Source organism: Aspergillus bombycis (assembly GCF_001792695.1).
Source record: "Aspergillus bombycis strain NRRL26010 chromosome Unknown contig00069, whole genome shotgun sequence".
Taxonomy (NCBI): Eukaryota; Fungi; Ascomycota; class Eurotiomycetes; order Eurotiales; family Aspergillaceae; genus Aspergillus; species Aspergillus bombycis.
This window is the reverse complement of record NW_019170071.1, coordinates 134,217-153,885: the sequence shown is the minus strand read 5'-3', so window position 1 is coordinate 153,885 and position 19,669 is coordinate 134,217. Positions and strand designations below refer to the sequence as shown.

Below are 19,669 nucleotides of genomic sequence, written 5' to 3'. Positions count from 1 at the left end.
GAGGCAGGAGAGATGATGCAACTTACTCCTTTTTCTTTGCCTCCTGTACATGACCATTTTATCGGATTGTGATTTTAAAGAGGGATTATTGACAATGTTTGTCTTGCAGTACACTCATGTGTTGATTACCACATGTCTTCAATGTTGCCGGTATATCTTCCAGGGTTTTGTGTTCCCTTGTAACATATCCTTCATCCATTGTCTTGGTAAAAGAATACCTTGAATTGAACCCATGGGAACTAGCACAGGGCAAATCATAGTGTTACAGATATTAACGGGACATACTGATTGTGATAGAGAGTCATATCTGAATCTCATGATGACTTCATTGCTAGCTAGTTATAGTAGCAACATGGAAAGTTCCTGGCCATTATTTGTTTCACCTCTCTAGTGAATATAGGATAATAATGTTGGGTGTCACGCACAGTCGCTGAAACCTCAGATGTCGTTGTAGCAGTGTAGTAGAAACCTGATCATGAAGTACTAAGTACTACTAGAATACTAAGGACCGGGTGTCACTTGATAATATCGCACCCCGTTAGTTGGTTTCCAGCCCTGGTGGCCTGATAATGGCCTCCCTACTTGTCTTCTACAGCCTTACTCTGCGTCAACCTCCTCGCTGTATGTAAGTGATAGTTATTGCTCATGTAATTATGCCGATTAGTAAGCTATACATAATTGTGCATAACTAACTAGTTAACCAGTTTGAACTTCACTCAGTAAGTAAACAGACACCAATCTTGAGGAAATGGAAGAAAAGAATGGCAGAATGAGTCATAAATTGCCTTCATGGACAATTCCCTCAGTCGGGATAAGTGAAATACTTCGTCGTTCAGCAGTATAGTAGTACCGATTAAATTCTAGAAGGTGGATTAAATGACGTACCGATAAAGCAAAGTGCGGCGGGACGCAAAATTTATCTCCGCCGGCAGAAAAGATTAAATCGCGGGGCAATCCATTCGACTAACTCTACGAAACTGCACGAAACCTCGTTGGTACACGAAAAGTCACTCGACTTTGCTTTCATCTATATTTATTTTCTTTCTATTTGATTATTCCGATCACACTCGCCCAACATGTCGAAGAAATTTGATCCCGAGACGGCCGAGAACTTCGAGGATGTACGTTATCTTGCGCCTGGCGTCTTTCAGGGATCTGGGATTGGATACTGACCTTCTTTGTAGATGGAGAAGCAGTTCGCGGTTAAGGGTACGCTGCAAACCCGTCGCTTCACCTTCGCTCCTTATGCTTACGTCCCACAGCCGTCGAACATCTGATGACCTATTGGTCGATTCTTGAGAAGGTCCCAGGCTCGCAGCTTCGGCTGACAAGGATGGATAACGAGATCTACGAGAGCTTCATGAAAGAATTCCCCGACTTCGATCCCACCGCGACCCTCAACGAGGACGAAATGAAGAGCAAGGCGGGCAAGGAGAAGTGGCGCAACTGGATGAAGCAGTACGAGAAAACGGTTGACGACTTCAACTTCGGCACTATGCTGCGCTCGAACCCCAAGTTTGAATACGACCAGGAAACTACAATCTTTGGTGGGTTCCCCCTTCTCACTTTGTTAGCGCGCCATCGGGCAATGTGTGGCTAACAAAGAAACAGCCGTGCGCATGCAGTTCTATGCCGTTGAAATCGCCAGGTGAGCACCGAGAACTTTGGGTTGGCTTCAAACATAAGACTGACAGTTATAGAAACCGTGCCGGTCTTAATGACTGGATCTATGAGCGCGCTCAGAAGGGAAAGTCCAGCTCGTAAACTCAGTGTTACTATTTCATGTTCGCCGAACCCCGGAGAGGGTTACCGGTCGAGGGAATCTCGGACCACCAGCAATGACTGACTTCCATCAAAAATGCGGTCGGCGGAGTATTTACAAATGACTCTCTACTCACTTTGTAGACTCTACAGCGTCTCCGGACGTAGGGCCGGAGCGCGGTCCAGATGGCTTTGACATCTGATAGATGATTACCCTCGGCTTTTATAGAATTTCTCTTTTTTGAACGCAAAAGTGTACATACATTACATGCGGTTGTGGATGTCTGTGTAGGTAGTTTGGTACTGGATACATACAATGGTGTTAAGAGCCGGCACGGGACCATTGATGACCGCCGACTCAACCAAGAACAATAGCAGCGCAACCTATTCTCTTACTTCCCCACAACCCCTCCAAGTCAGAACAAAAGAATACTGAAGTCAAATTCGATACAATGGCTCTAGATGGCTTGTGTCCATGGCTAGCCCATCCCCTCAATTTATGTTTTGTCTCCTGAAGCCCTCCACTCCCCTGCATCCCTGTTCAGGTCATCTCTCCGACTCAAGATGCTGGATATGCTCCCCGAGCTATGGAATATTGACCTACAGCATGACAGGTATCCTGGTCCAGTTCAAACGCTGCCTGGGGTGGAAGCCGAGTTGGCTGTCGCTCTTCAGCTTCACCACCAAAAAACACATTCCAACTCTTTGCTTCGCCATTCTTTTTGCATCATTAGCCAGTGCTAGCTCTCCGATTTTTGCTACACTCCTTGGGGAGGCATTCAACTCTTTGGCGTTGTTTGGTAGTGATCAAATATCTGTCCAAGAACTAATTCAAAAGACAAGAACAAGCTGTGTCAAACTAGCATGCTTAGGCGTCTATAGTTGGTTCTGCAACAGCATCTATTTCATTCTTTTTGTGGCCTTCGGAGAGCTGCAAGTCGCCAATGCACGCCGCACCCTCTTCAGTGGGCTTTTGCAGAAAGATCAGGAATGGTTCGAGACACAACCAGATGGAGCCCGAACATTCTTATCCAGTCTTCAAGCGTCAGTCATATCCGGGTCGTTTTGTACTTATCTAACCTCTCATAGCCAAATATATGAGTTACAGAAGTCAACCTCCCAGCCTTTGGGATTGCTATTGCAGTATAGCTTCCGAGCCATTGGCTCGCTGGCTCTTGCGTTCTACACCTCCTGGAAGCTTTCTCTGGTCACGCTAGCAGGGATCCCGGTTTTCTCTGCCATGGCTTCGTTTATCTCTTCCAAGATGAAGTTAAATATTGAAGCACAGCAGGCTGCGTTGGCAAGCGCTTCCAAGGTTGTCAACAGCACCACCGCTTCGATTGATACTATCAAGTGCCTAAACGGGGAAGCCTTTGAGCTTCGCAATTTCTCGAACAGGATTGACGAGGCTGCGTCGCAGTTTCTTAAGCAGGCGCGGTTGAACTCTATTCAGATAGCGCTCATTCGATTGATGACGTACGGCATGTTTGTTCAGGGCTTCTGGTACGGCAGCTCTTTGGCATCGTCTGGACGGCTTTCACCCGGTGACGTTTTGAGGACATTCTGGGCCTGTCTCACAGCGGCACAGTCCATGGAATTTATCATGACTCAATTAATCGTGTTGGATAAAGGTGCGGTTGCAGCTTCCGCATTGAGAATGACCTTGAGCCGGCAGACCAAAGATGGCGGCCCGAAGGAAATGGAAGGAGCAGTGTATCCCCGTCATTGCGATGGTGATATTGAAGTGAGCGATGTAAGTATTCAAACCTAGTGTTATGGGACGATTCCAACTGTCTTAGCTGTCTTTCGCATACTCGTCTCAGCCCGAGAGGCTCAGCTTAAACTCGGCAAGCTTCTTCTTCCCAGCGGGGGAGACAACTTTCGTCATCGGAAAGAGTGGATCTGGGAAAAGTACCCTGGGACAACTACTCACCCGGATATACTTGTCAACCTCCGGTGGCATTCTCATAGATGGCACACCCATACAAACTTTGAGTAAGAATTGGATCCGGAACAATTTCACCCTGGTAGAACAACGGAGCATTCTCTTCAACGAATCGATCTTTATGAACATTGCATTTGGACGGCACGACTATGATCAAATCCGAAAAGAAGACGTTCAGGAATGCATTGATCTAGCGATGCTACAAAGCGTAATCGCCCACATGCCCAACGGTATTGACACGTGTGTGGGTTATGGCGGTAGTTTTATAAGTGGCGGCCAGAGACAAAGGGTTGCAATCGCCAGGGCTAGATTGAGAGATACACCAGTCTTGATATTGGATGAGCCTACAAGCGCTCTAGATGGGACGAATCGTTATGAGGTGATCCGAGCAATCCGGGAGTGGCGTAAAGGAAAAACAACCATCATTATAACGCACGACATGTCGCACATCTTGGATAGAGATTTTGTGTATGTCCTGGATCAAGGCTCAGTTGTACAAGCTGGGTATAGATGTGAGCTTGAGAAAGTCCTTGGGAATGAGGATTTCTTTCCTTCAAATGAGGAAAGCCACCTATTGGATGACTCTGGTGGCGACAGAATTCATAGCATACTCTCAGAGACCACCCTGGTTAATTCGGCTGACATGCCGGTTGATAAAAACCGACGTATATCCTCTGTGCTTATAGGCTTAAGGCCCGAGTCCTTTCACAATGAAAAATTCCAACCAAGATCCCGACTTTCAATCGTTCCCACACCGCAAGACGCCCTGCAAGATGGAGTGCAGCTGGTCGAATTTGATACTGAACGGGAGGGGGCAAAGACTAGGCCAACTCACTCTCACAAATTACCAAACAAAAGAAAGGACCGACGACAGATGAAGTCTCTTTTCCACATAATGCTTACGATCATACCTAATCTTACTATCAGGCAGCGTGTTCTTCTGCTCCTTGGGGTTCTGTTTACCCTTTGCCACTCGAGCACCACCCCAATATTCGCCTACTTCTTATCGAAACTGCAAGTAACGTTTTTTAACAAGACGAGTGCTCTGAAATGGGCCCTGGCTGTTTTGGGGGTCTCGATATCTGACGGAATAGTGTCCTTCTTCATGCATTATCTCCTCAATCTTTGTAGCCAAGCTTGGGTGGACAGCCTCCGAAAAAGAGCCTTCCACCGAGTTCTCGATCAGCCGAAGCGATGGTTCGAAGAGGAGGGAAACAGTCCATCACAGCTGACCGCTTGCCTTGCCCGAGATGGCGAAGAAATGAGAGAGATACTTAGCCGCTTCGGTGGTTACGCTTTGGTTGCAGCTTCAATCGCCGTGATAGCGACCGTATGGAGCTTGGCTGTTTGCTGGAAGCTGACTCTGGTTGCACTTTCCATTGGGCCTGTGATATACGCAATCACAAGAGGGTTTGAACGGACCAGCGGACTGTGGGATAGACGCTGTAACGAGGCCAGGGGTGCAGCGTCGGAGGTATTCGTTGAGACGTTCTCGGAGATACGCACAGTACGTACCCTGACACTAGAACCGTTCTTCCAGAGCAAACATACGAAAGCCTTGTTCAAATGCCTCACAACGGGGCTACGGAAGGCGGGTTACACGGGGTTTCTCTTTGGGCTGGTCGAGTCCACTATCGTCTTCGTGAGCGGTACGTGGCCAAACAACAAGCATTCAATTCTTTCTAACAGTCATAGCACTGATCATCTACTACGGAGGACTTCTGGTGTCGGTTCTAGAATACACCGTAGAGGATATCATGACAGTCCTCTCGATGCTGTTATTCAGCATTGGATACGCAAGTGTAGTACTTTCTTGGAGTGAGTATTCTCATCTACATGGTAGGCTTCGCTGACTTTCCAGTCCCGCAAATCAGTGCATCGCGAGAGAGAGGGTCCGGGCTCTTGCAGCTTGCGAATCTTGCCGCGGGGGCTTCGCACGAGCACCTGGGATGTTTGCGTGTCGCAACACCAACACCGATAAAGATCACCAGGTTGAGCTTCCAGTATCCGTCTCGTCCGAATGCACCAGTCTTGAAAGACGTTTCCTTTACCATTCCCGAGAACTCATGTACAGCAGTCGTGGGACGCTCTGGGTCAGGAAAGTCGACCGTAGCCTCGCTGCTACTAGCTCTGTATGAAACGCCCGCTTCAGACAGTGCGCCAGCCATTTCACTTGGCGGCGTTGATATACGTAGATTATACGCGCCAACTCTTCGCTCCGTTGTGGCGATTGTCTCACAGCAACCTACGATATTCCCGGGCACTATCGAAGCTAATATTAGCTATGGGCTGGAAGGACCTCTTCGGGATCCGCGCAACGTCCGCGATTCAGCAAAGGCAGCGGGTATTGATGAGTTCGTATCATCCCTTCCACAAGGCTACTTTACCATTATTGGAGATGGCGGAGTTGGATTATCCGGCGGGCAAGCGCAGCGAGTGGTGATTGCGCGGGCACTTGTCCGTCGGCCTCAGATTTTAATTTTAGATGAAGCTACATCAGCCCTTGATCCAGCCAGCACTGAAATCATCCGACATACTGTGCAGAGGTTAGTGACGTCGCAGGTAGGACTGACGGTGATCATCATCACCCACGCAAAGGGTATGATGGAAATCGCAGATAATGTGGTTGTTTTGGAGCATGGGCGTGTTATTGAGAGCGGACCATACAAAACGCTGGCAAAACGGCCTCATCTGCAAGCATTGATACACGATCAACATAGGACATAGTGCATATAACGTTAAATCGCTAGGAGGAATCTCAAGCAATCAATAGAACCAACGTTCACGTTGGTTACTCAATCATGTTCAAAAAGTGCTTCTTGATACCTGCGAGCGATGTCAAAGCTCGATGACGAGTTCTCAAGCCACTGTTGCAGTACCAACCCCTCTCCAATAGAAGCTCCTCCAGTCCAAGACAAAACCTCGACCAATTGACAGCACGTTTCTCCCTGATGAGGTCGTCCATCTCAAACACCAACCAACAGTCGCACCGCGTTTTCCAGTATGTATCGGGCAATTTCCACTGAAACACTTCCAGAAAATTGCGCGTATCATTCAGTCTTTCCACAGAACGCGGGCGACTCCCATAAATGAGATCGACGATGAGAATCGCAATATCCAACGGCAGGTCAACGATCGCCGAATGCCCTCGCAGATCTACACCCGGACATTCTCGCGTCGCCTGAACAATCAATTTCTGTATCCCCGGAATTCTCAACGGGCTTCCCGTAACGTGATAAATGACCGGCTTATGCCAATCTACCACTGACTTTGTCCCATAGCAGGACATTTCGTCCTCATGATGCCACAATCTGGCCCCCCAGCTTCCCATATTACGCCACCAATATGCGTCCGCAGCTCGGGCGAATTCTCGCAGATGCTCCTGGACGATTTCATGCCCAATCACGCGGTCAAGAAGCACCCAGCAGTGTGCATGGATAGGATACCCGATGCGCTCTTTCGGTATGTCCGGCTCAGTGCCCCAAACAATCTTAGCCATGCGGAAGTCAACGTTTCGACCCCCCTTCCTGGCCGGCCCGATAATGCGGGCTCTGTGAGGATCAGTGGGTACACGATTAACATGCTTTCTAGAATGATTGATCTTCGGGCATATTCCTGACAAACGATCACCTTCGGAGTCGACGAGAACTATTGCAGTGAGTTTCTGTCAACGGAGAAGGGAGACGTAGACTGACTTGCACGGTAGTAGTAGGACCACAGTTTAGGCGTTTTTCTGAAATACATATGCTCCAGCTCTGCAGCTGACGCGAAAAGATGTCTACGCCATCTGGCTGATCGCTTCCAGTCTTCTCGCTCATTTACTATATCCTTTTTTGCGCACCCGGTGATCTGGATCCCACATGCTATACAGCACAGGATGTCTGCAACATAGTCACAATAATTCAAATACCTTCCGGACTGGCTCTGTGAATTCCCCATTTTTGAAGCGTGGGATGTGATGAAGAAAATCGGGCAGCTACGATGCTGATTATAACGCTGCGGTCAGGCAATTGACTTCCGTTGTTATGTCATTTTTACCTCGAGATCTCAAGTTGGCGAAATTATTTGAATTGACATTACTTCATCATGGGGTCGCTATATAAACCGAGAACCATGGATACGTAGCTTTAGTAACACACCTTTGCTCTCCTTGTACATAATAAATATGTAATGGTGTTCAGGGTTGAAAGTCCTAAAATGTACATACCACAGAAGTCTGGAAACCCCCATCGGCAGAACAGGTCGCACAACAATTCTCATCTTCCAATTCATATCCGCCCTCCTGGAGCAGTACTGCCGCCTGATAATCATGTGTGGCCGGCTTCACCTTCGGAACAAACCAGTTGTCAACCGCCCATGCGGGCCTCGCAAACCACCCCGAGAAGAACCAACGCACAAGTCTCGGTAGACAAACGCTCGTTTGGGAATCTTTCGCGATCCCACTGCATGGAAGGAGCATTGTCCAGTATGACAGACGACTTTTCACGAACGAACTGAGATCACTACCGTATGTTGATAAGGTTACGACTCCGCATATGGATCTTGTGTTTTGCACGGAGTAAACCATCTTCAATCTGAGTGAGAACTTAACAAAACTAAAACTAAAACTAAGACATAAAAAAAGAAAAGAAAAGATGAAAAAAAGGAAAAAAGCAAAGACAATAATAATAAAAGACAACAGAAAAACAGAAAGAAAATTCTTTACTCCAATCTGGTGCGAATATCGTTGAAGATGAAGATGCTTCCATTTGATGTCGGTCTTCGACACTATACTAACTTATAGTATCTTCAACAGATTTAATCCTTCTATAATATAGATCTCTGGCAGTTATTTACATCCTGACTTTATCCAATCAATATCTCTAGCCTCGTAGTCGAGATTATAGGCTTCTATTCTCTCTCAGTATGATTTAAAATTATAATTATACTGCAACTAATAGATATACCGATACTGAATCTACTGTCTTATCTTTGTTAGTAAGATTCTCTGGGAATATATATATTATGGTTATCAGCAAACAAAAAACTAATAATCATGTCTAATTCGATATCTGACTCGATATTATTATAGATATACGTAACTCCCTTCAGTTGTTAATATTCTTGACGGTCTTCTCAATAGCTGTACAGCATCGTATAACTTTATATTATTGATAGAAATTCTCAGTATATCTTCTACTTGCTTAAAGATTTCTAGTTATTTGCTATGCAATGTCTCCGATATATCTTTATCCAAATCAATATATTCTTGTATATATTTCAGGCTATATTTTGTATAAGTATACTATAATAATAGGAACTTCTCTGCGTCGGTAACGTAGTTTTATCGTATATTATTATCATTGTCGAGCGATATCCAGAAGTCCAAGTCGCGTAGATTGTCGTCGACCAAGTCGCTCGTGAATATATAGCGATGTGATTCCCAATGATTGTGTATGAAATTCACGGTGTAATTGAGGGACCTCATTCTATACTGAATAATGTCCTCGAAATACAATTGTTTTTGTCTCACCCGTGGGGATTTGGTTTGGGGGCAGCAGAGGCGGCAGTATGACCACCACCGGCGCCGGGAGAAGAGGACATGGGATGGCGGCTTGTCCCTAAAAGAATTAGTATCATGTATATGTGCATAGTGAGAAACTTACGATAGCAAATCTGCTGCCTTTTGTTGGCATTGTATTTCCCGATGTTCTAGTACGTGAGCAATAACGGCACTATAAAATCTCTCCAATATCAGCTTTTGACCACTAATTAATGAAACACCTTGAGGAAGTACGAATGATCTTCAAGACATAACCGCTATCCTGTCAAGAGAGCTTGTAATGGAATAGTGATAGTTTCTTGTCCAGGGAGGCAGGCATCTCGGAGCCTGGAGACCAACCCAGCCAGCCAAATGCTCAAAATCAACGGGAGTTGTTACTCACCTTAGCCATATTCGAAGATACCGTTTGTTTAGAGGGATGTACTTCATATCGTGTGGTAGACATATATCATGAAATGGTAAAGGTTTACCGTAAGCATCAGACAGACTCGTGGGCTGCCGATATTTACGGGCATTATTTCGATGCTGGTAGTAGTAGCTATGTAATTTGCTGATGTCTCACTCTTTGATACGAGACAAGAGAATATACATGGAGGGATAGACACTATGAATCATGATTAAGCTTATATGAGGACCAATATGGGAGATGAAGAGGGATTATGGTAGTTTATATAGCTACGAGGGAGAGATATACCGAAGACAAGACATGAATGGATGTCTACCTCTGCACTGGCTTGTCAAGTCACTTATTTAGTACTTAATTAATCTACCGCTTTGAATGGTTCCCTGCAATCGGTGACTGTTCCAGTTCATCGTGAAAAGCTAGCTTTGTATTCTATATGGCCGGTGAATGCGGCAGGCATGGGAACAGACTGAGAGTGTGAGCTTGTACTGTAATGTGATGACTTTCAAATTGGCTGCACTAGATCAAGGGTGAGTCAAACAGTGCATGTCGATGTAAAGGGGTACTTGTAGTTTCTGAGATTCCTTCTCCAGGTAATGGTTTTAAGAAAGTGTGGAAGTATCAATGAGATTACATGTCCTTTCAATAGGGTAAGTACTTGGGCTTCGCATACCTTTTATTGATTGGTAAAAAGTAACATATAAATAGTGAGTAGTGCAATTGAAATAAAAGATCGATATTGAATAAGACTGTCACTATATAGAGCTTGGAAATAGACTACTCCAAAAGCTAACTAGGATAATATTTACGGCTGATCGTATTCAAGCCTTGGGCTTTAGTCGAATGCTGCCCGAACAGTGATAGCGCTGGCGAAGTGTCAGTAGACAGGATGACCTCCAAATACCAGTCTGGTATGTACGCGCTCCCAGCACCCATGACTGTGTAAAGTGATGCTCTGCCCAGGCTACAGTCAACCGCCCTGGCACGCACCTACCTGGAAGGTGGACTCGGTCAAACTAGGCAGTTGAAGTTGCTATCCATCTCTCTAGATCTAAATATACCTATCATACAAAGGTTGCTGACCTCGTACTGTAAAAGGGCATCAACTAGCGTTATGTCTAATGGGATTCGAGTTCTCGGTCAGCTCAGACTATGGGATAAGATAGAATTTAAAATAAGCCGCTTGCAGGTCCGGTTGTCATCTACCATGTAGCCTTTTATATTGTCAGCCTGTACCCTAATGTTAAGTGAAAGAGGCTTATGCAAGCATATCATGAAGTAAAGGATCTACCTGTTGAACAACTTGAATAACCGATAAATAGATTCGCATACACTACTGTATGCATTGATCAATAAAAGTACTCCGAGGACTTCATGAAAGATATCCTTGTCAAAAGAGGATTCAACTTCAGAAAAGGCCATATGCATGTAAAGTTTCTGTGAAGGGGCTACACCACCACCGCCAGGAGAAGGTCTCAAAGAGCAGCTTGTTGTTGAGGCAGATGGTGTACATACTCGAGTGAGACGCTGTAACTCTCGCAAGTCTGTTCACACGACTTGTTCCACGAGATAGTGAACAATTACCTGCCAGTCGACACAAATCGAGCTCTTTTTAAGCACTATCATATAATGAGGTCTGAGAGAAGCAAACATAACGTTGAGAAATCTCTTTTGATGGTTCGTCTTTGCACTCGATACGTTTTGCGCACGTTGTGAATTTATATTAATGAAGAGATATGCGGCAGCTTTGTCATTTTCATCACTGCAGTACATGGGGCAAGCGTCGTTGTTCCTAATCACAAGAAAATAGACTGCATGCGTTGGCTCAAAGAAAGCAAAATTCAAGAAAAGCAGAGACTTGAAAATGTCAAGAGACCTGCTTCTTTCCACTGATTTTCTGTTTTAGGGTCCGATATCTGGCAATTGACTTCTTTAGAATCAATGCTGCAAGTTCCCCCGAACCTTCCATGCGTTCTCCGGCTCTTCTTTGAATGTTAATATACTGCTGGCGGCTCTCGTCATGCTCGCCGAGACAAATAACTATACCAGCATATTTGAGTAAAATTGCATTCATGATGAGTCGACACATTCGTCCATTACCGTCTGCAAAAGGATGAATCATCACAAAGTCATTGCAGTACTTAGCAGCGAGAGTGAAGGGATCAAGGGTATGGCTGGCTTCAATCTTCTGGGCATCTCTTTCGAACTCGGAAACCAGCTCTCGCATCTTTGCTGGTATATATTTAGGCGAGACAAAATTGGTATTTCCAGCATGAACATGGATCTTCCGATATCGTCCCGAGTACTCCTCCCACGGGAGTCCTCCAGCTGTGTTGATTGATTCGGTTAGGATGTGATGTGTACGTAGGACGAGATCCTCGGACAACGGCTTGTCCTTCACGACCATTTCTGTTGAGAGAAAGTTTAACGCCAGCGCGTGTTGAACCACCTCACGCCGGCTTCGAATAATGTGCGAGGCCCGTGTCTTGGAATGGATGGTCCCGATAAGCTTCTTTTCGTAGTCAATCTCTCTAAGGAAGGACATTGTTTGATCAGCAATTGTCATAATTGCAAGGTTTAATATACTCAATCTCTCACCTCTCTGGAATATGCTCAGGGTCCACGTATTCTCCACGGAAGATTCTCTCGCAGATTTTGATCGTCTCCTCTAGATTGAGACCGGCGCGCTCAATGTAGTTGCTGCCAAAGATGACGGTCCCCAGGTGTCGTGTCAGGATCTCGCTGAGAATTGAGACACCGTCGCTTCCTCTTTCCTTCAATTTCCCCTGAATAACGTTATAAAAATCGGTCGCCTTTTTGAACATGTCCATGGGCGAGTCTTGGTCAAGCGGGATGTACGCCCGCGCGGTCGAATCCATGGCGATCGTGTAGAAGAGGCGTGTATTATCCATGTGTGAAGCCTTTGAGATAGAGGGGGGCCAGCCCCGAGATTGAAAAGCATTGCTGATGGCGCTGGTCATACTTGTGGAGGTCCGGCTCGTGGAGGGCGAAATCGTCAGATTATCGAAGAGCCCGGCCAGTGGCTTCCGACGAGGGGAGCATGACCTTTCGCGTTCTTTACTGCTGAGTGGAGGTACGTTCTCCATTTAGATATTATCGGGTAGATGGAAAATAAGATCAGTAGGTTGTGAGAATAGAGAATGAGCCAGAACTCAGAAGCAATGTCCAGGTCATGATGGAGTCACAATGATGCTGCCTTACACAACACAAAGAATTCACACATATCTCAAGATGAGTCCTGTATTCAATGGCTTCGGTGTGATATTTGCGTACAATTACAATATACTTATTGCTTGACCAACATAATGCAAGGCTCCAGGGATTCAGACAGACCGGTAGGTAATGAGTGTCTGAATGAATACGGCTGTATAGCTACGTATATTACTGCGTGTATATACCGCTGAGCCTATATCATGATATATTTTCTGGGTGTTAAAATAAAAGGAACAAACCGAATTGGCTATTCTAATCGAATATATTCTATTGACTCTGTACATACCCTAGACCTGGATGTTTCCAATGCCACACAATATATACAAGCTTAAGCATGTAGGTGTGCAGGGAGCTGTCTAACTATGTCCAGTACAAAGGTAACAGCAGTAAGAACAAACATGATATGGGTAGACAGAGAGGCTAAAGGAAACTGACTTGCTTAGTTTCACCATCGTCTGGCTACTAGTCCTGAACACCACGTAGAGGTGCAAGTCTTGCTCAGGTGCCGTACACAAACCCTGCACGACTAGGGGGGCAGGTGCTAGTGCTGATGATGTAGTTGTGCGAGGAGCCGTCTAAGCTAGGTAGGGTGTTCGGAATGGGGAAAGTATAAAAGGGACAGTAGTAAGAATAAACAAGAGATTGGCAGACAGAGAGACTAGAAGGAAACAGTAGGAGAAAAGGAAAGGTACACCAGAAGGTAGATGCGGACAGCAGCAAAATAAGAATAGAAGGAGGATAAGAATGAACACAGAAGGATAAAGATAGAAAGAATAGGAGTAAGAATAGGAGTAAGAATAGGCACAGGCATAAGACGAGAGAAAGGCAGAAAAAGGATAAGAATAGACACAGGGTAAGAATAGCCAGAAAACTAGAAAAATAGTAAGAATAGCAAAGGATAATAATAGACAGAGGATAAGAATAGGCGGATAGTAAGAATAGCTGGATGGTAAGAATAGCAGAGAGTAAGAATAGAAAGGCCGAATAAGAATAACCAGGAGAATAAGGATAGGCAGAGGATAAAGAAGAAGAACAGGATGAGAAAAGAATACAGACTGGAGAAGAATGACAACAGAAGCAGAATCAAGATAGACAGACAAAGAAGAAGAAGAAGAAGAAGAAGAAAAACAGGTGTAGGATAAGAGGATAAGAATAGGATAAGACTAGCAGGTAAGTATAGGAGCAGATGTAAGAATAGGAATAAGTGTAAATATAGGATGAAGTGTAACAATAGGTGCAGGTGTAAGAATAGGAGGAGGCTGTTCCGGTGGGTCAGTATGGATAGACTGCGTTGTTTTTGTTGAGGAAGAAGAGGCTACCCAGGGAGGCCAGTGGAATCGCGTTGTTGAGAAGTGGAAGGAGAAGGAGGACTGGAGGCTACTCAGATGGCCCAGTTTGAATCGTATTGTCGTTGTTGAGGAGGAGGATGAAAGAGGCTGTTCAGGTGGACCACTATGGATGTACTGTGTTGTTATTGTCGAGGAAGAGAAGTCTGCTCAGGTAGGTCAGTGAGAATCGCGTTTTTGAGAAGCAGGAGGAGTGAAGGCCGTTCAGATGGGCCATCGACAGAATGCGTTGTTATTGAGGAGAGGAAGAGGAGGAGGAGAGTGAGAGGAAGAAGAAGACAGCAAACCTGAACCACCTGACAAAGGAGGAAGGCAATGAGGTCACCTGCACCTGCCCTAACTAGATGTGGAGGGTAGAGGGTGTATCTGCACTACAAGTGTATATTCCCTACCGGTGCCCAAGTTGATAGGAAACGGTGGATATCAACATTCCAATCGAGGCCAAAGATCTTCTATGTATGTGTAAGGAATCGGGATTGACATTGCGGGTGCTGATTTATATCCGGCACGTCTCTGCTCTGGCTACAACTTGCAGTTGCATTGCCCAGGTGCCACCACGTGGAAGTGCAGAGTCTGATTTTAGCACTCTTCCTCCTCTTTCTATTGATATGTAGGTTGACACTTGCATGGTCAGACCCTTCCAGGACACCTCCGGTTGTTCGGCTATACAGCCTAATAATCCCGAGGGGCTTGGTCGAAGTCGCCATATGAAGCAGAGCAACAGACACACAGAGCTTTCCGAGATATCAACAACTACCAGACCACAGCCGTATAGAGTTTCTTTCACCCACTGTACCATAGGGAAGGGGGTTTCCCGCAATGTGGGTTGTATCGGCTAGTTGTATCAGGTGCAGGAAGCACTCCCGTACGGAAACTCGATCTTCATAGTCACCGTCAAGGTCTTCTTGTGCCGCAGTGCTGCTTTTAACGGGCGTGCTGTACTGCAAAACCCAGCTGCCATTCGATAAAATCTGGCGGAAGAAAATCATCTCCTCATACATGGCTAAGAACCCGTAGCGCATGTTGGCCAGCATCCTGTATTCTGCAATTTGGCTTTGTAATCTAGTTAGAATGCATATTATGTAGTGCAGGAGTGCAGTACCGAAAAGATGTCGAACCTTTGCCAGACCAAGAGCAAGAGACCTAGCAAGTTGATGGACTTCAACCCATGGCGTTTTGACCTCTCCAACAATCCTTAAATGGCCAGCAGTGGTCATGCAGAACATATCTGGGACCTTTCTGCCAATTCATGGGCCTCGGCCGCTTTATAGTCTGCAAAGCGGGTGTCCATATTTATCGACTTGCATACTATCGCCCCCATCACTTGTCCAACAGACGCGCCCCTGTACTCCTGACTAATTACTCACCACAACATATTCAACATTGATATTCGCCTCCGTGACCGCGACTCTGCTTGTCTACGAGATAACTGACGTATCACCGGTTAGTTCATACCGGGATTGCAGCTCGAACCTCTTCCTCGACATTGGCCACTCCTCCATGGATCCAACAAAGTACTTGTTGTGTAAAGCACTGGACTTAGAATTCCAAGCCCTCTAACAAGGTCGGGTAGGGGCAGTTTTATGAGGGCAATTGCTTGCGGTGCCATCGTTACTAGGTACCGGGAGGCCAGCAGATCAAGGACTGCTGCTCAAGACATGCGGAGCATAGTATTTAAATAAGTTAAGAATACATGACCCTATAGCCCCCTTGAAACTTATGGATCAATTAATTTACGCAATTCACACAACTTATACAATTCACGTAATTCATATAATTCATGCAGTTCAAGCGGTTCAAACGGGACAAAAGTCACAAAACAGTCGCCTCGGATTATATGAACCGTGGAATTTATGAGTTTTTCTAGGTGTGAAGAAGGTTTGGATTCCTTGAAATGACACTCGACCCATAGTTCGCCACGTCCCAAAATGCATTAGGAACCCATACCCAACTGTTGGTGCATATTGTGTTATATCAGCTCTACGTAGACTACCCTCTACCCCCTCCAGTCGACCATCCCTTCATTTGACCCTTCACGCTGTTAGCCTCAACTAAAACTACTTTTCTTCATCTCGTGACATTGTCATGGCATCTAATTGTGGACAGTCAACGAAATGACTGAAAGAACTTTTTTTGATGAATGGCCAGGCAGAGAGGTTGACTTTGCACGTGAAGGGGCTTCAACATGGACCTTGACGAAAGTGATCAGCGAGAAGAACAGCCAGGCTAGTGGTGATGACTTTTACAAGCATCGAGTCATCGGTGGTGCATATGGCACTTTCTTATGCCACGACTTGCTGGACGGCACTCGGCGCGGCGTGATGAAAATATTCATGCAGTATATTCCACTACCCAGGCCTAATGAAGCTTTACACAGCTCATGCATTCTCAGGGTTCCCTTTGAAGGAACTGAGTACGCGCCGGCTGAATTCAGGGCTAGTCAAGCCTCAGCCTCTTACGGGCGCGACTTTTTCATTACTAGTCAAGTAGACGCACTGAGAACCCTGACAATTAACGGCTGTCAGTCCACCCCGAGTATTATGATCATGAAGAACGACCTTCAGAAGGAAACAGACCCAGTGCCTGGTGGATATATTCTCTTCATTCTTATGAACTACCTACCTGGGGTGCAACTGAGCGAGGCTATCTTCTGGGGCTTGGACGCCTCGGGGCGTGAGCAGATACGCCAAGCCTTTAAACTTGCCTGGCTGTAAGTTTCTATCTTCTTCTATCAAGATACAAATTTTGACTCTTCTTCTATCGTCCAGCGATTGCCTTAGCTCGGGAATTTTACCGGCGCTCCAAGATATAGAGCACGTCTTCTGGGACGGAGCGGCGAACAAGGCGTACGTAATAATTCCTGTTGACAACGATAATGAGGTATTCTTTGGGCAAGATTAATGAAAAACGCTATCTAATTTATTAACAGTTATATCACCAGCTTTAGAATGAGTGAGCCTGCAGGGGCGGATATCGTGTGGCGGGATACCCAATGGATTGCTTGGGACATGGCGAAGCCTCAAGATAAATATGGCTGGTATAAGGACAAGAATCCTCACCCAGACATGAGCAAGTGGACACTCTGATCCTATGGGAGAAGTCCATCTTTGCTTTTACTTCGTGATAGGTTTTGAATTTATTCATTAGTACAGCTAATTGGAAAAACGGTGCAAATCTTTATACTCTTTGACCTTCACACACCACCTTTATAACATATTCTGATAACCTCGGGTACAGTTGACTGTCTTGAATAGTGAGAATCTATCTAATAACTTGTTAACCCGCAAACAGGTGTATCCTTCTGCTATATGGAGATATCATGAACCCACCAACGATCCTCCTGGGGGGTTATGTCGATTATACTCCACAGTGTGAATAGATAAGGGGGCAGCGGCGCTATAGTAGTGGGAAAGGCTATAGCTGATTACTCCTCTTCCTGACAATTTCCTTCCTGGACCTAGTCACATTCCCTCTATATCCGCAGATGTGAACGTTCAACAATTAGGATATATTTTTGTTCGGCTTGTATTATGGCAACGATGGCTTCCCTTACGCCTGATGTCTACACGATTGCGTGGATATGAGTTTATACTATCTTAATCCTAATTCGTATGCCAATCCATGGTGGTATTAAGTTATCTAACATCGGCTTGAATACAACTATTATACTGATACCAATTCCTGCTGGAACACATAGATGGTAGCGTTTAACTGGTTGGATGGCATGCTTATAAGATAAGAGAAATAAAATGGTGCAGGGAAAGGCTTGAATATCACAGGAGATTATTATGCGATTAGTAGGACCGTTTGAAGGGCTTAAGTGCTGTAATCTATATAGAAAACCATGGAGCTGTCACATTTATAGAGTTATAAGCACCCATGAGTAAAAATACTGTCGTAAGCCCAACGGCAGTTGAGCTGCTGAACAACCTACAGGTTATTCGAGTTACGTCGACTATAATAGCTATCGGTCTTTATGATCTTGTTCATGGCTACTCTCAAAACACTTATCTATCTTATATAGTTAATGCTATACTTCGTGGTCAGGTCATATACTACACCGAGAAACCCTAGCAAAGGCCAGATGACGGAATAGCCGACAATAGACATATATTCAGGTTTCTAGATACAGCGCTTCAGCTAATAAATTCTAAGCCCCTGTGGTCACGTGATATCATGGACCGCTCTTCCCCTGAGTTGGAAACATCTAATTTAAAATATAATACGTTAAACAACCTGGGTCAGCCGAGAATTTTGATTTATCGCTCGAAATCAAACATAATTGTCTGGATTACAATTGTAACTTGCAGACATGAATCCGTCTTTCTTCCTGGTTAGCTAGTTACCTGACTTTTGTTAAAAATGCAGAGCAGTGAAATCGTAACTGACAACACGCGGCCCGTGGTGACCGCGAGATTAGCGTGTTTACGGAGTAATATCTAGTAGTCTTTCCTTGTTTCTTGCGACAACATTATTCCTTAGCTACGTACGCATACCATCGTCTTTTTCAATCAGCAATGTATAGCATAGCTTGGAGTTTCACCTGCATGGCTCATGCCTATCCTTGCAAGCTACAGGAGCCAACTTACAACCCCAACCGTTGACCAAGAGCATCCTACGTTCAACTTATATAGCGACCGGATTGTATGCGTTCCTGTAGCATATATGAGTGGGGTTATAAGGAATTAAGGGGCTCAATGGCTTCACTACGCGAGACTAAGTATAGTATAACTCTTGGACTACGTAGCGGATATAGTAGCCGGTAAGCCGCGCACGGGCCGTTTTGACGAGGTTGTAGAGAAGGGTAGGATACCAGTACAACGTTCTCTATACCTTTGAATCCCCCGGATTTTCATAAGGCTTCATGCGACGGATGAGGAGGCTATGCTACACAATGTAGGATGACTGATCATCTTTGATGTTGCAACCGGGCCCAAAAGTATTAGATAAGCTTTCTAAAAACCCGTAACTAAATTAAAATCTAAAAATATGTTACAGAACCATACAAAATGAATACCCGATCCACTCGCCGCCTCGTCCCAGCCTACCAAATATGAGAAGCTCCAGGACGGAGTAATGATAATGAGAAGACTGGGAGACTCCACTCCTTGCTTCTTTTCTGCTGAACTATCCTCTTCGTGATGAATGATCTCATTCTTTTTTCCTCCCTGTATATAAGCCACCATTGATCTGGTGTAACGAATGTGATTGCACGCTAGCGTTACTTTGGCGCCTGCCATCTCTCATATCATCGCCGAGACTGGCTCAGCCTGCCCAGCCATCCGCCCATTCCGCTGGTTTGCCTAACCCACGGAGAACATTCTTTCCATCTTACCTTTCCAGAATCCTGACCATGAATTCCTTGTCGTCACATTCCGCATGTTGAATAGCTGAGAATTCACTGGATAGTCTATTTTGCTCCCTCCTCCTGGGGATTG

The 19,669-nt window shown here is 45.4% G+C and overlaps 6 protein-coding genes across 6 annotated transcripts; 3 read left to right on the top strand and 3 right to left on the bottom strand.

Moving 5' to 3' along the window:
* Positions 1-1,076: 1,076 nt before the first annotated feature.
* Positions 1,077-1,764, top strand: ABOM_008076 (polysaccharide biosynthesis domain-containing protein; the record flags this gene model as incomplete). The annotated part of the gene is made up of 5 exons (XM_022535205.1): positions 1,077-1,121; positions 1,185-1,209; positions 1,263-1,547; positions 1,612-1,648; positions 1,701-1,764. 5 exons carry the CDS (start codon positions 1,077-1,079, stop codon positions 1,762-1,764), a joined length of 456 nt encoding a protein of 151 aa, XP_022387214.1.
* A 604-nt stretch (positions 1,765-2,368) lies between these two features.
* On the top strand, positions 2,369-6,433 carry ABOM_008075 (ABC transporter ATP-binding protein; the record flags this gene model as incomplete). The annotated part of the gene is made up of 5 exons (XM_022535204.1): positions 2,369-2,805; positions 2,851-3,514; positions 3,561-5,355; positions 5,402-5,524; positions 5,568-6,433. 5 exons carry the CDS (start codon positions 2,369-2,371, stop codon positions 6,431-6,433), a joined length of 3,885 nt encoding a protein of 1,294 aa, XP_022387241.1.
* A 64-nt stretch (positions 6,434-6,497) lies between these two features.
* Positions 6,498-7,205, bottom strand: ABOM_008074 (uncharacterized protein; the record flags this gene model as incomplete). Its single annotated transcript, XM_022535203.1, has 1 exon — positions 6,498-7,205. One exon carries the CDS (start codon positions 7,203-7,205, stop codon positions 6,498-6,500), a length of 708 nt encoding a protein of 235 aa, XP_022387240.1.
* A 4,313-nt stretch (positions 7,206-11,518) lies between these two features.
* On the bottom strand, positions 11,519-12,758 carry ABOM_008073 (Fic family protein; the record flags this gene model as incomplete). The annotated part of the gene is made up of 2 exons (XM_022535202.1): positions 11,519-12,182; positions 12,250-12,758. 2 exons carry the CDS (start codon positions 12,756-12,758, stop codon positions 11,519-11,521), a joined length of 1,173 nt encoding a protein of 390 aa, XP_022387237.1.
* Positions 12,759-14,903: 2,145 nt separating this feature from the next.
* ABOM_008072 (uncharacterized protein) lies at positions 14,904-15,253 on the bottom strand (the record flags this gene model as incomplete). Its single annotated transcript, XM_022535201.1, has 2 exons — positions 14,904-14,965; positions 15,028-15,253. 2 exons carry the CDS (start codon positions 15,251-15,253, stop codon positions 14,904-14,906), a joined length of 288 nt encoding a protein of 95 aa, XP_022387236.1.
* A 1,092-nt stretch (positions 15,254-16,345) lies between these two features.
* ABOM_008071 (uncharacterized protein) lies at positions 16,346-17,317 on the top strand (the record flags this gene model as incomplete). Its single annotated transcript, XM_022535200.1, has 3 exons — positions 16,346-16,941; positions 17,000-17,077; positions 17,161-17,317. The coding sequence occupies 3 exons, from the start codon at positions 16,346-16,348 to the stop codon at positions 17,315-17,317; spliced, it is 831 nt and encodes a 276-aa protein (XP_022387239.1).
* Between the last annotated feature and the right edge of the window lie 2,352 nt (positions 17,318-19,669).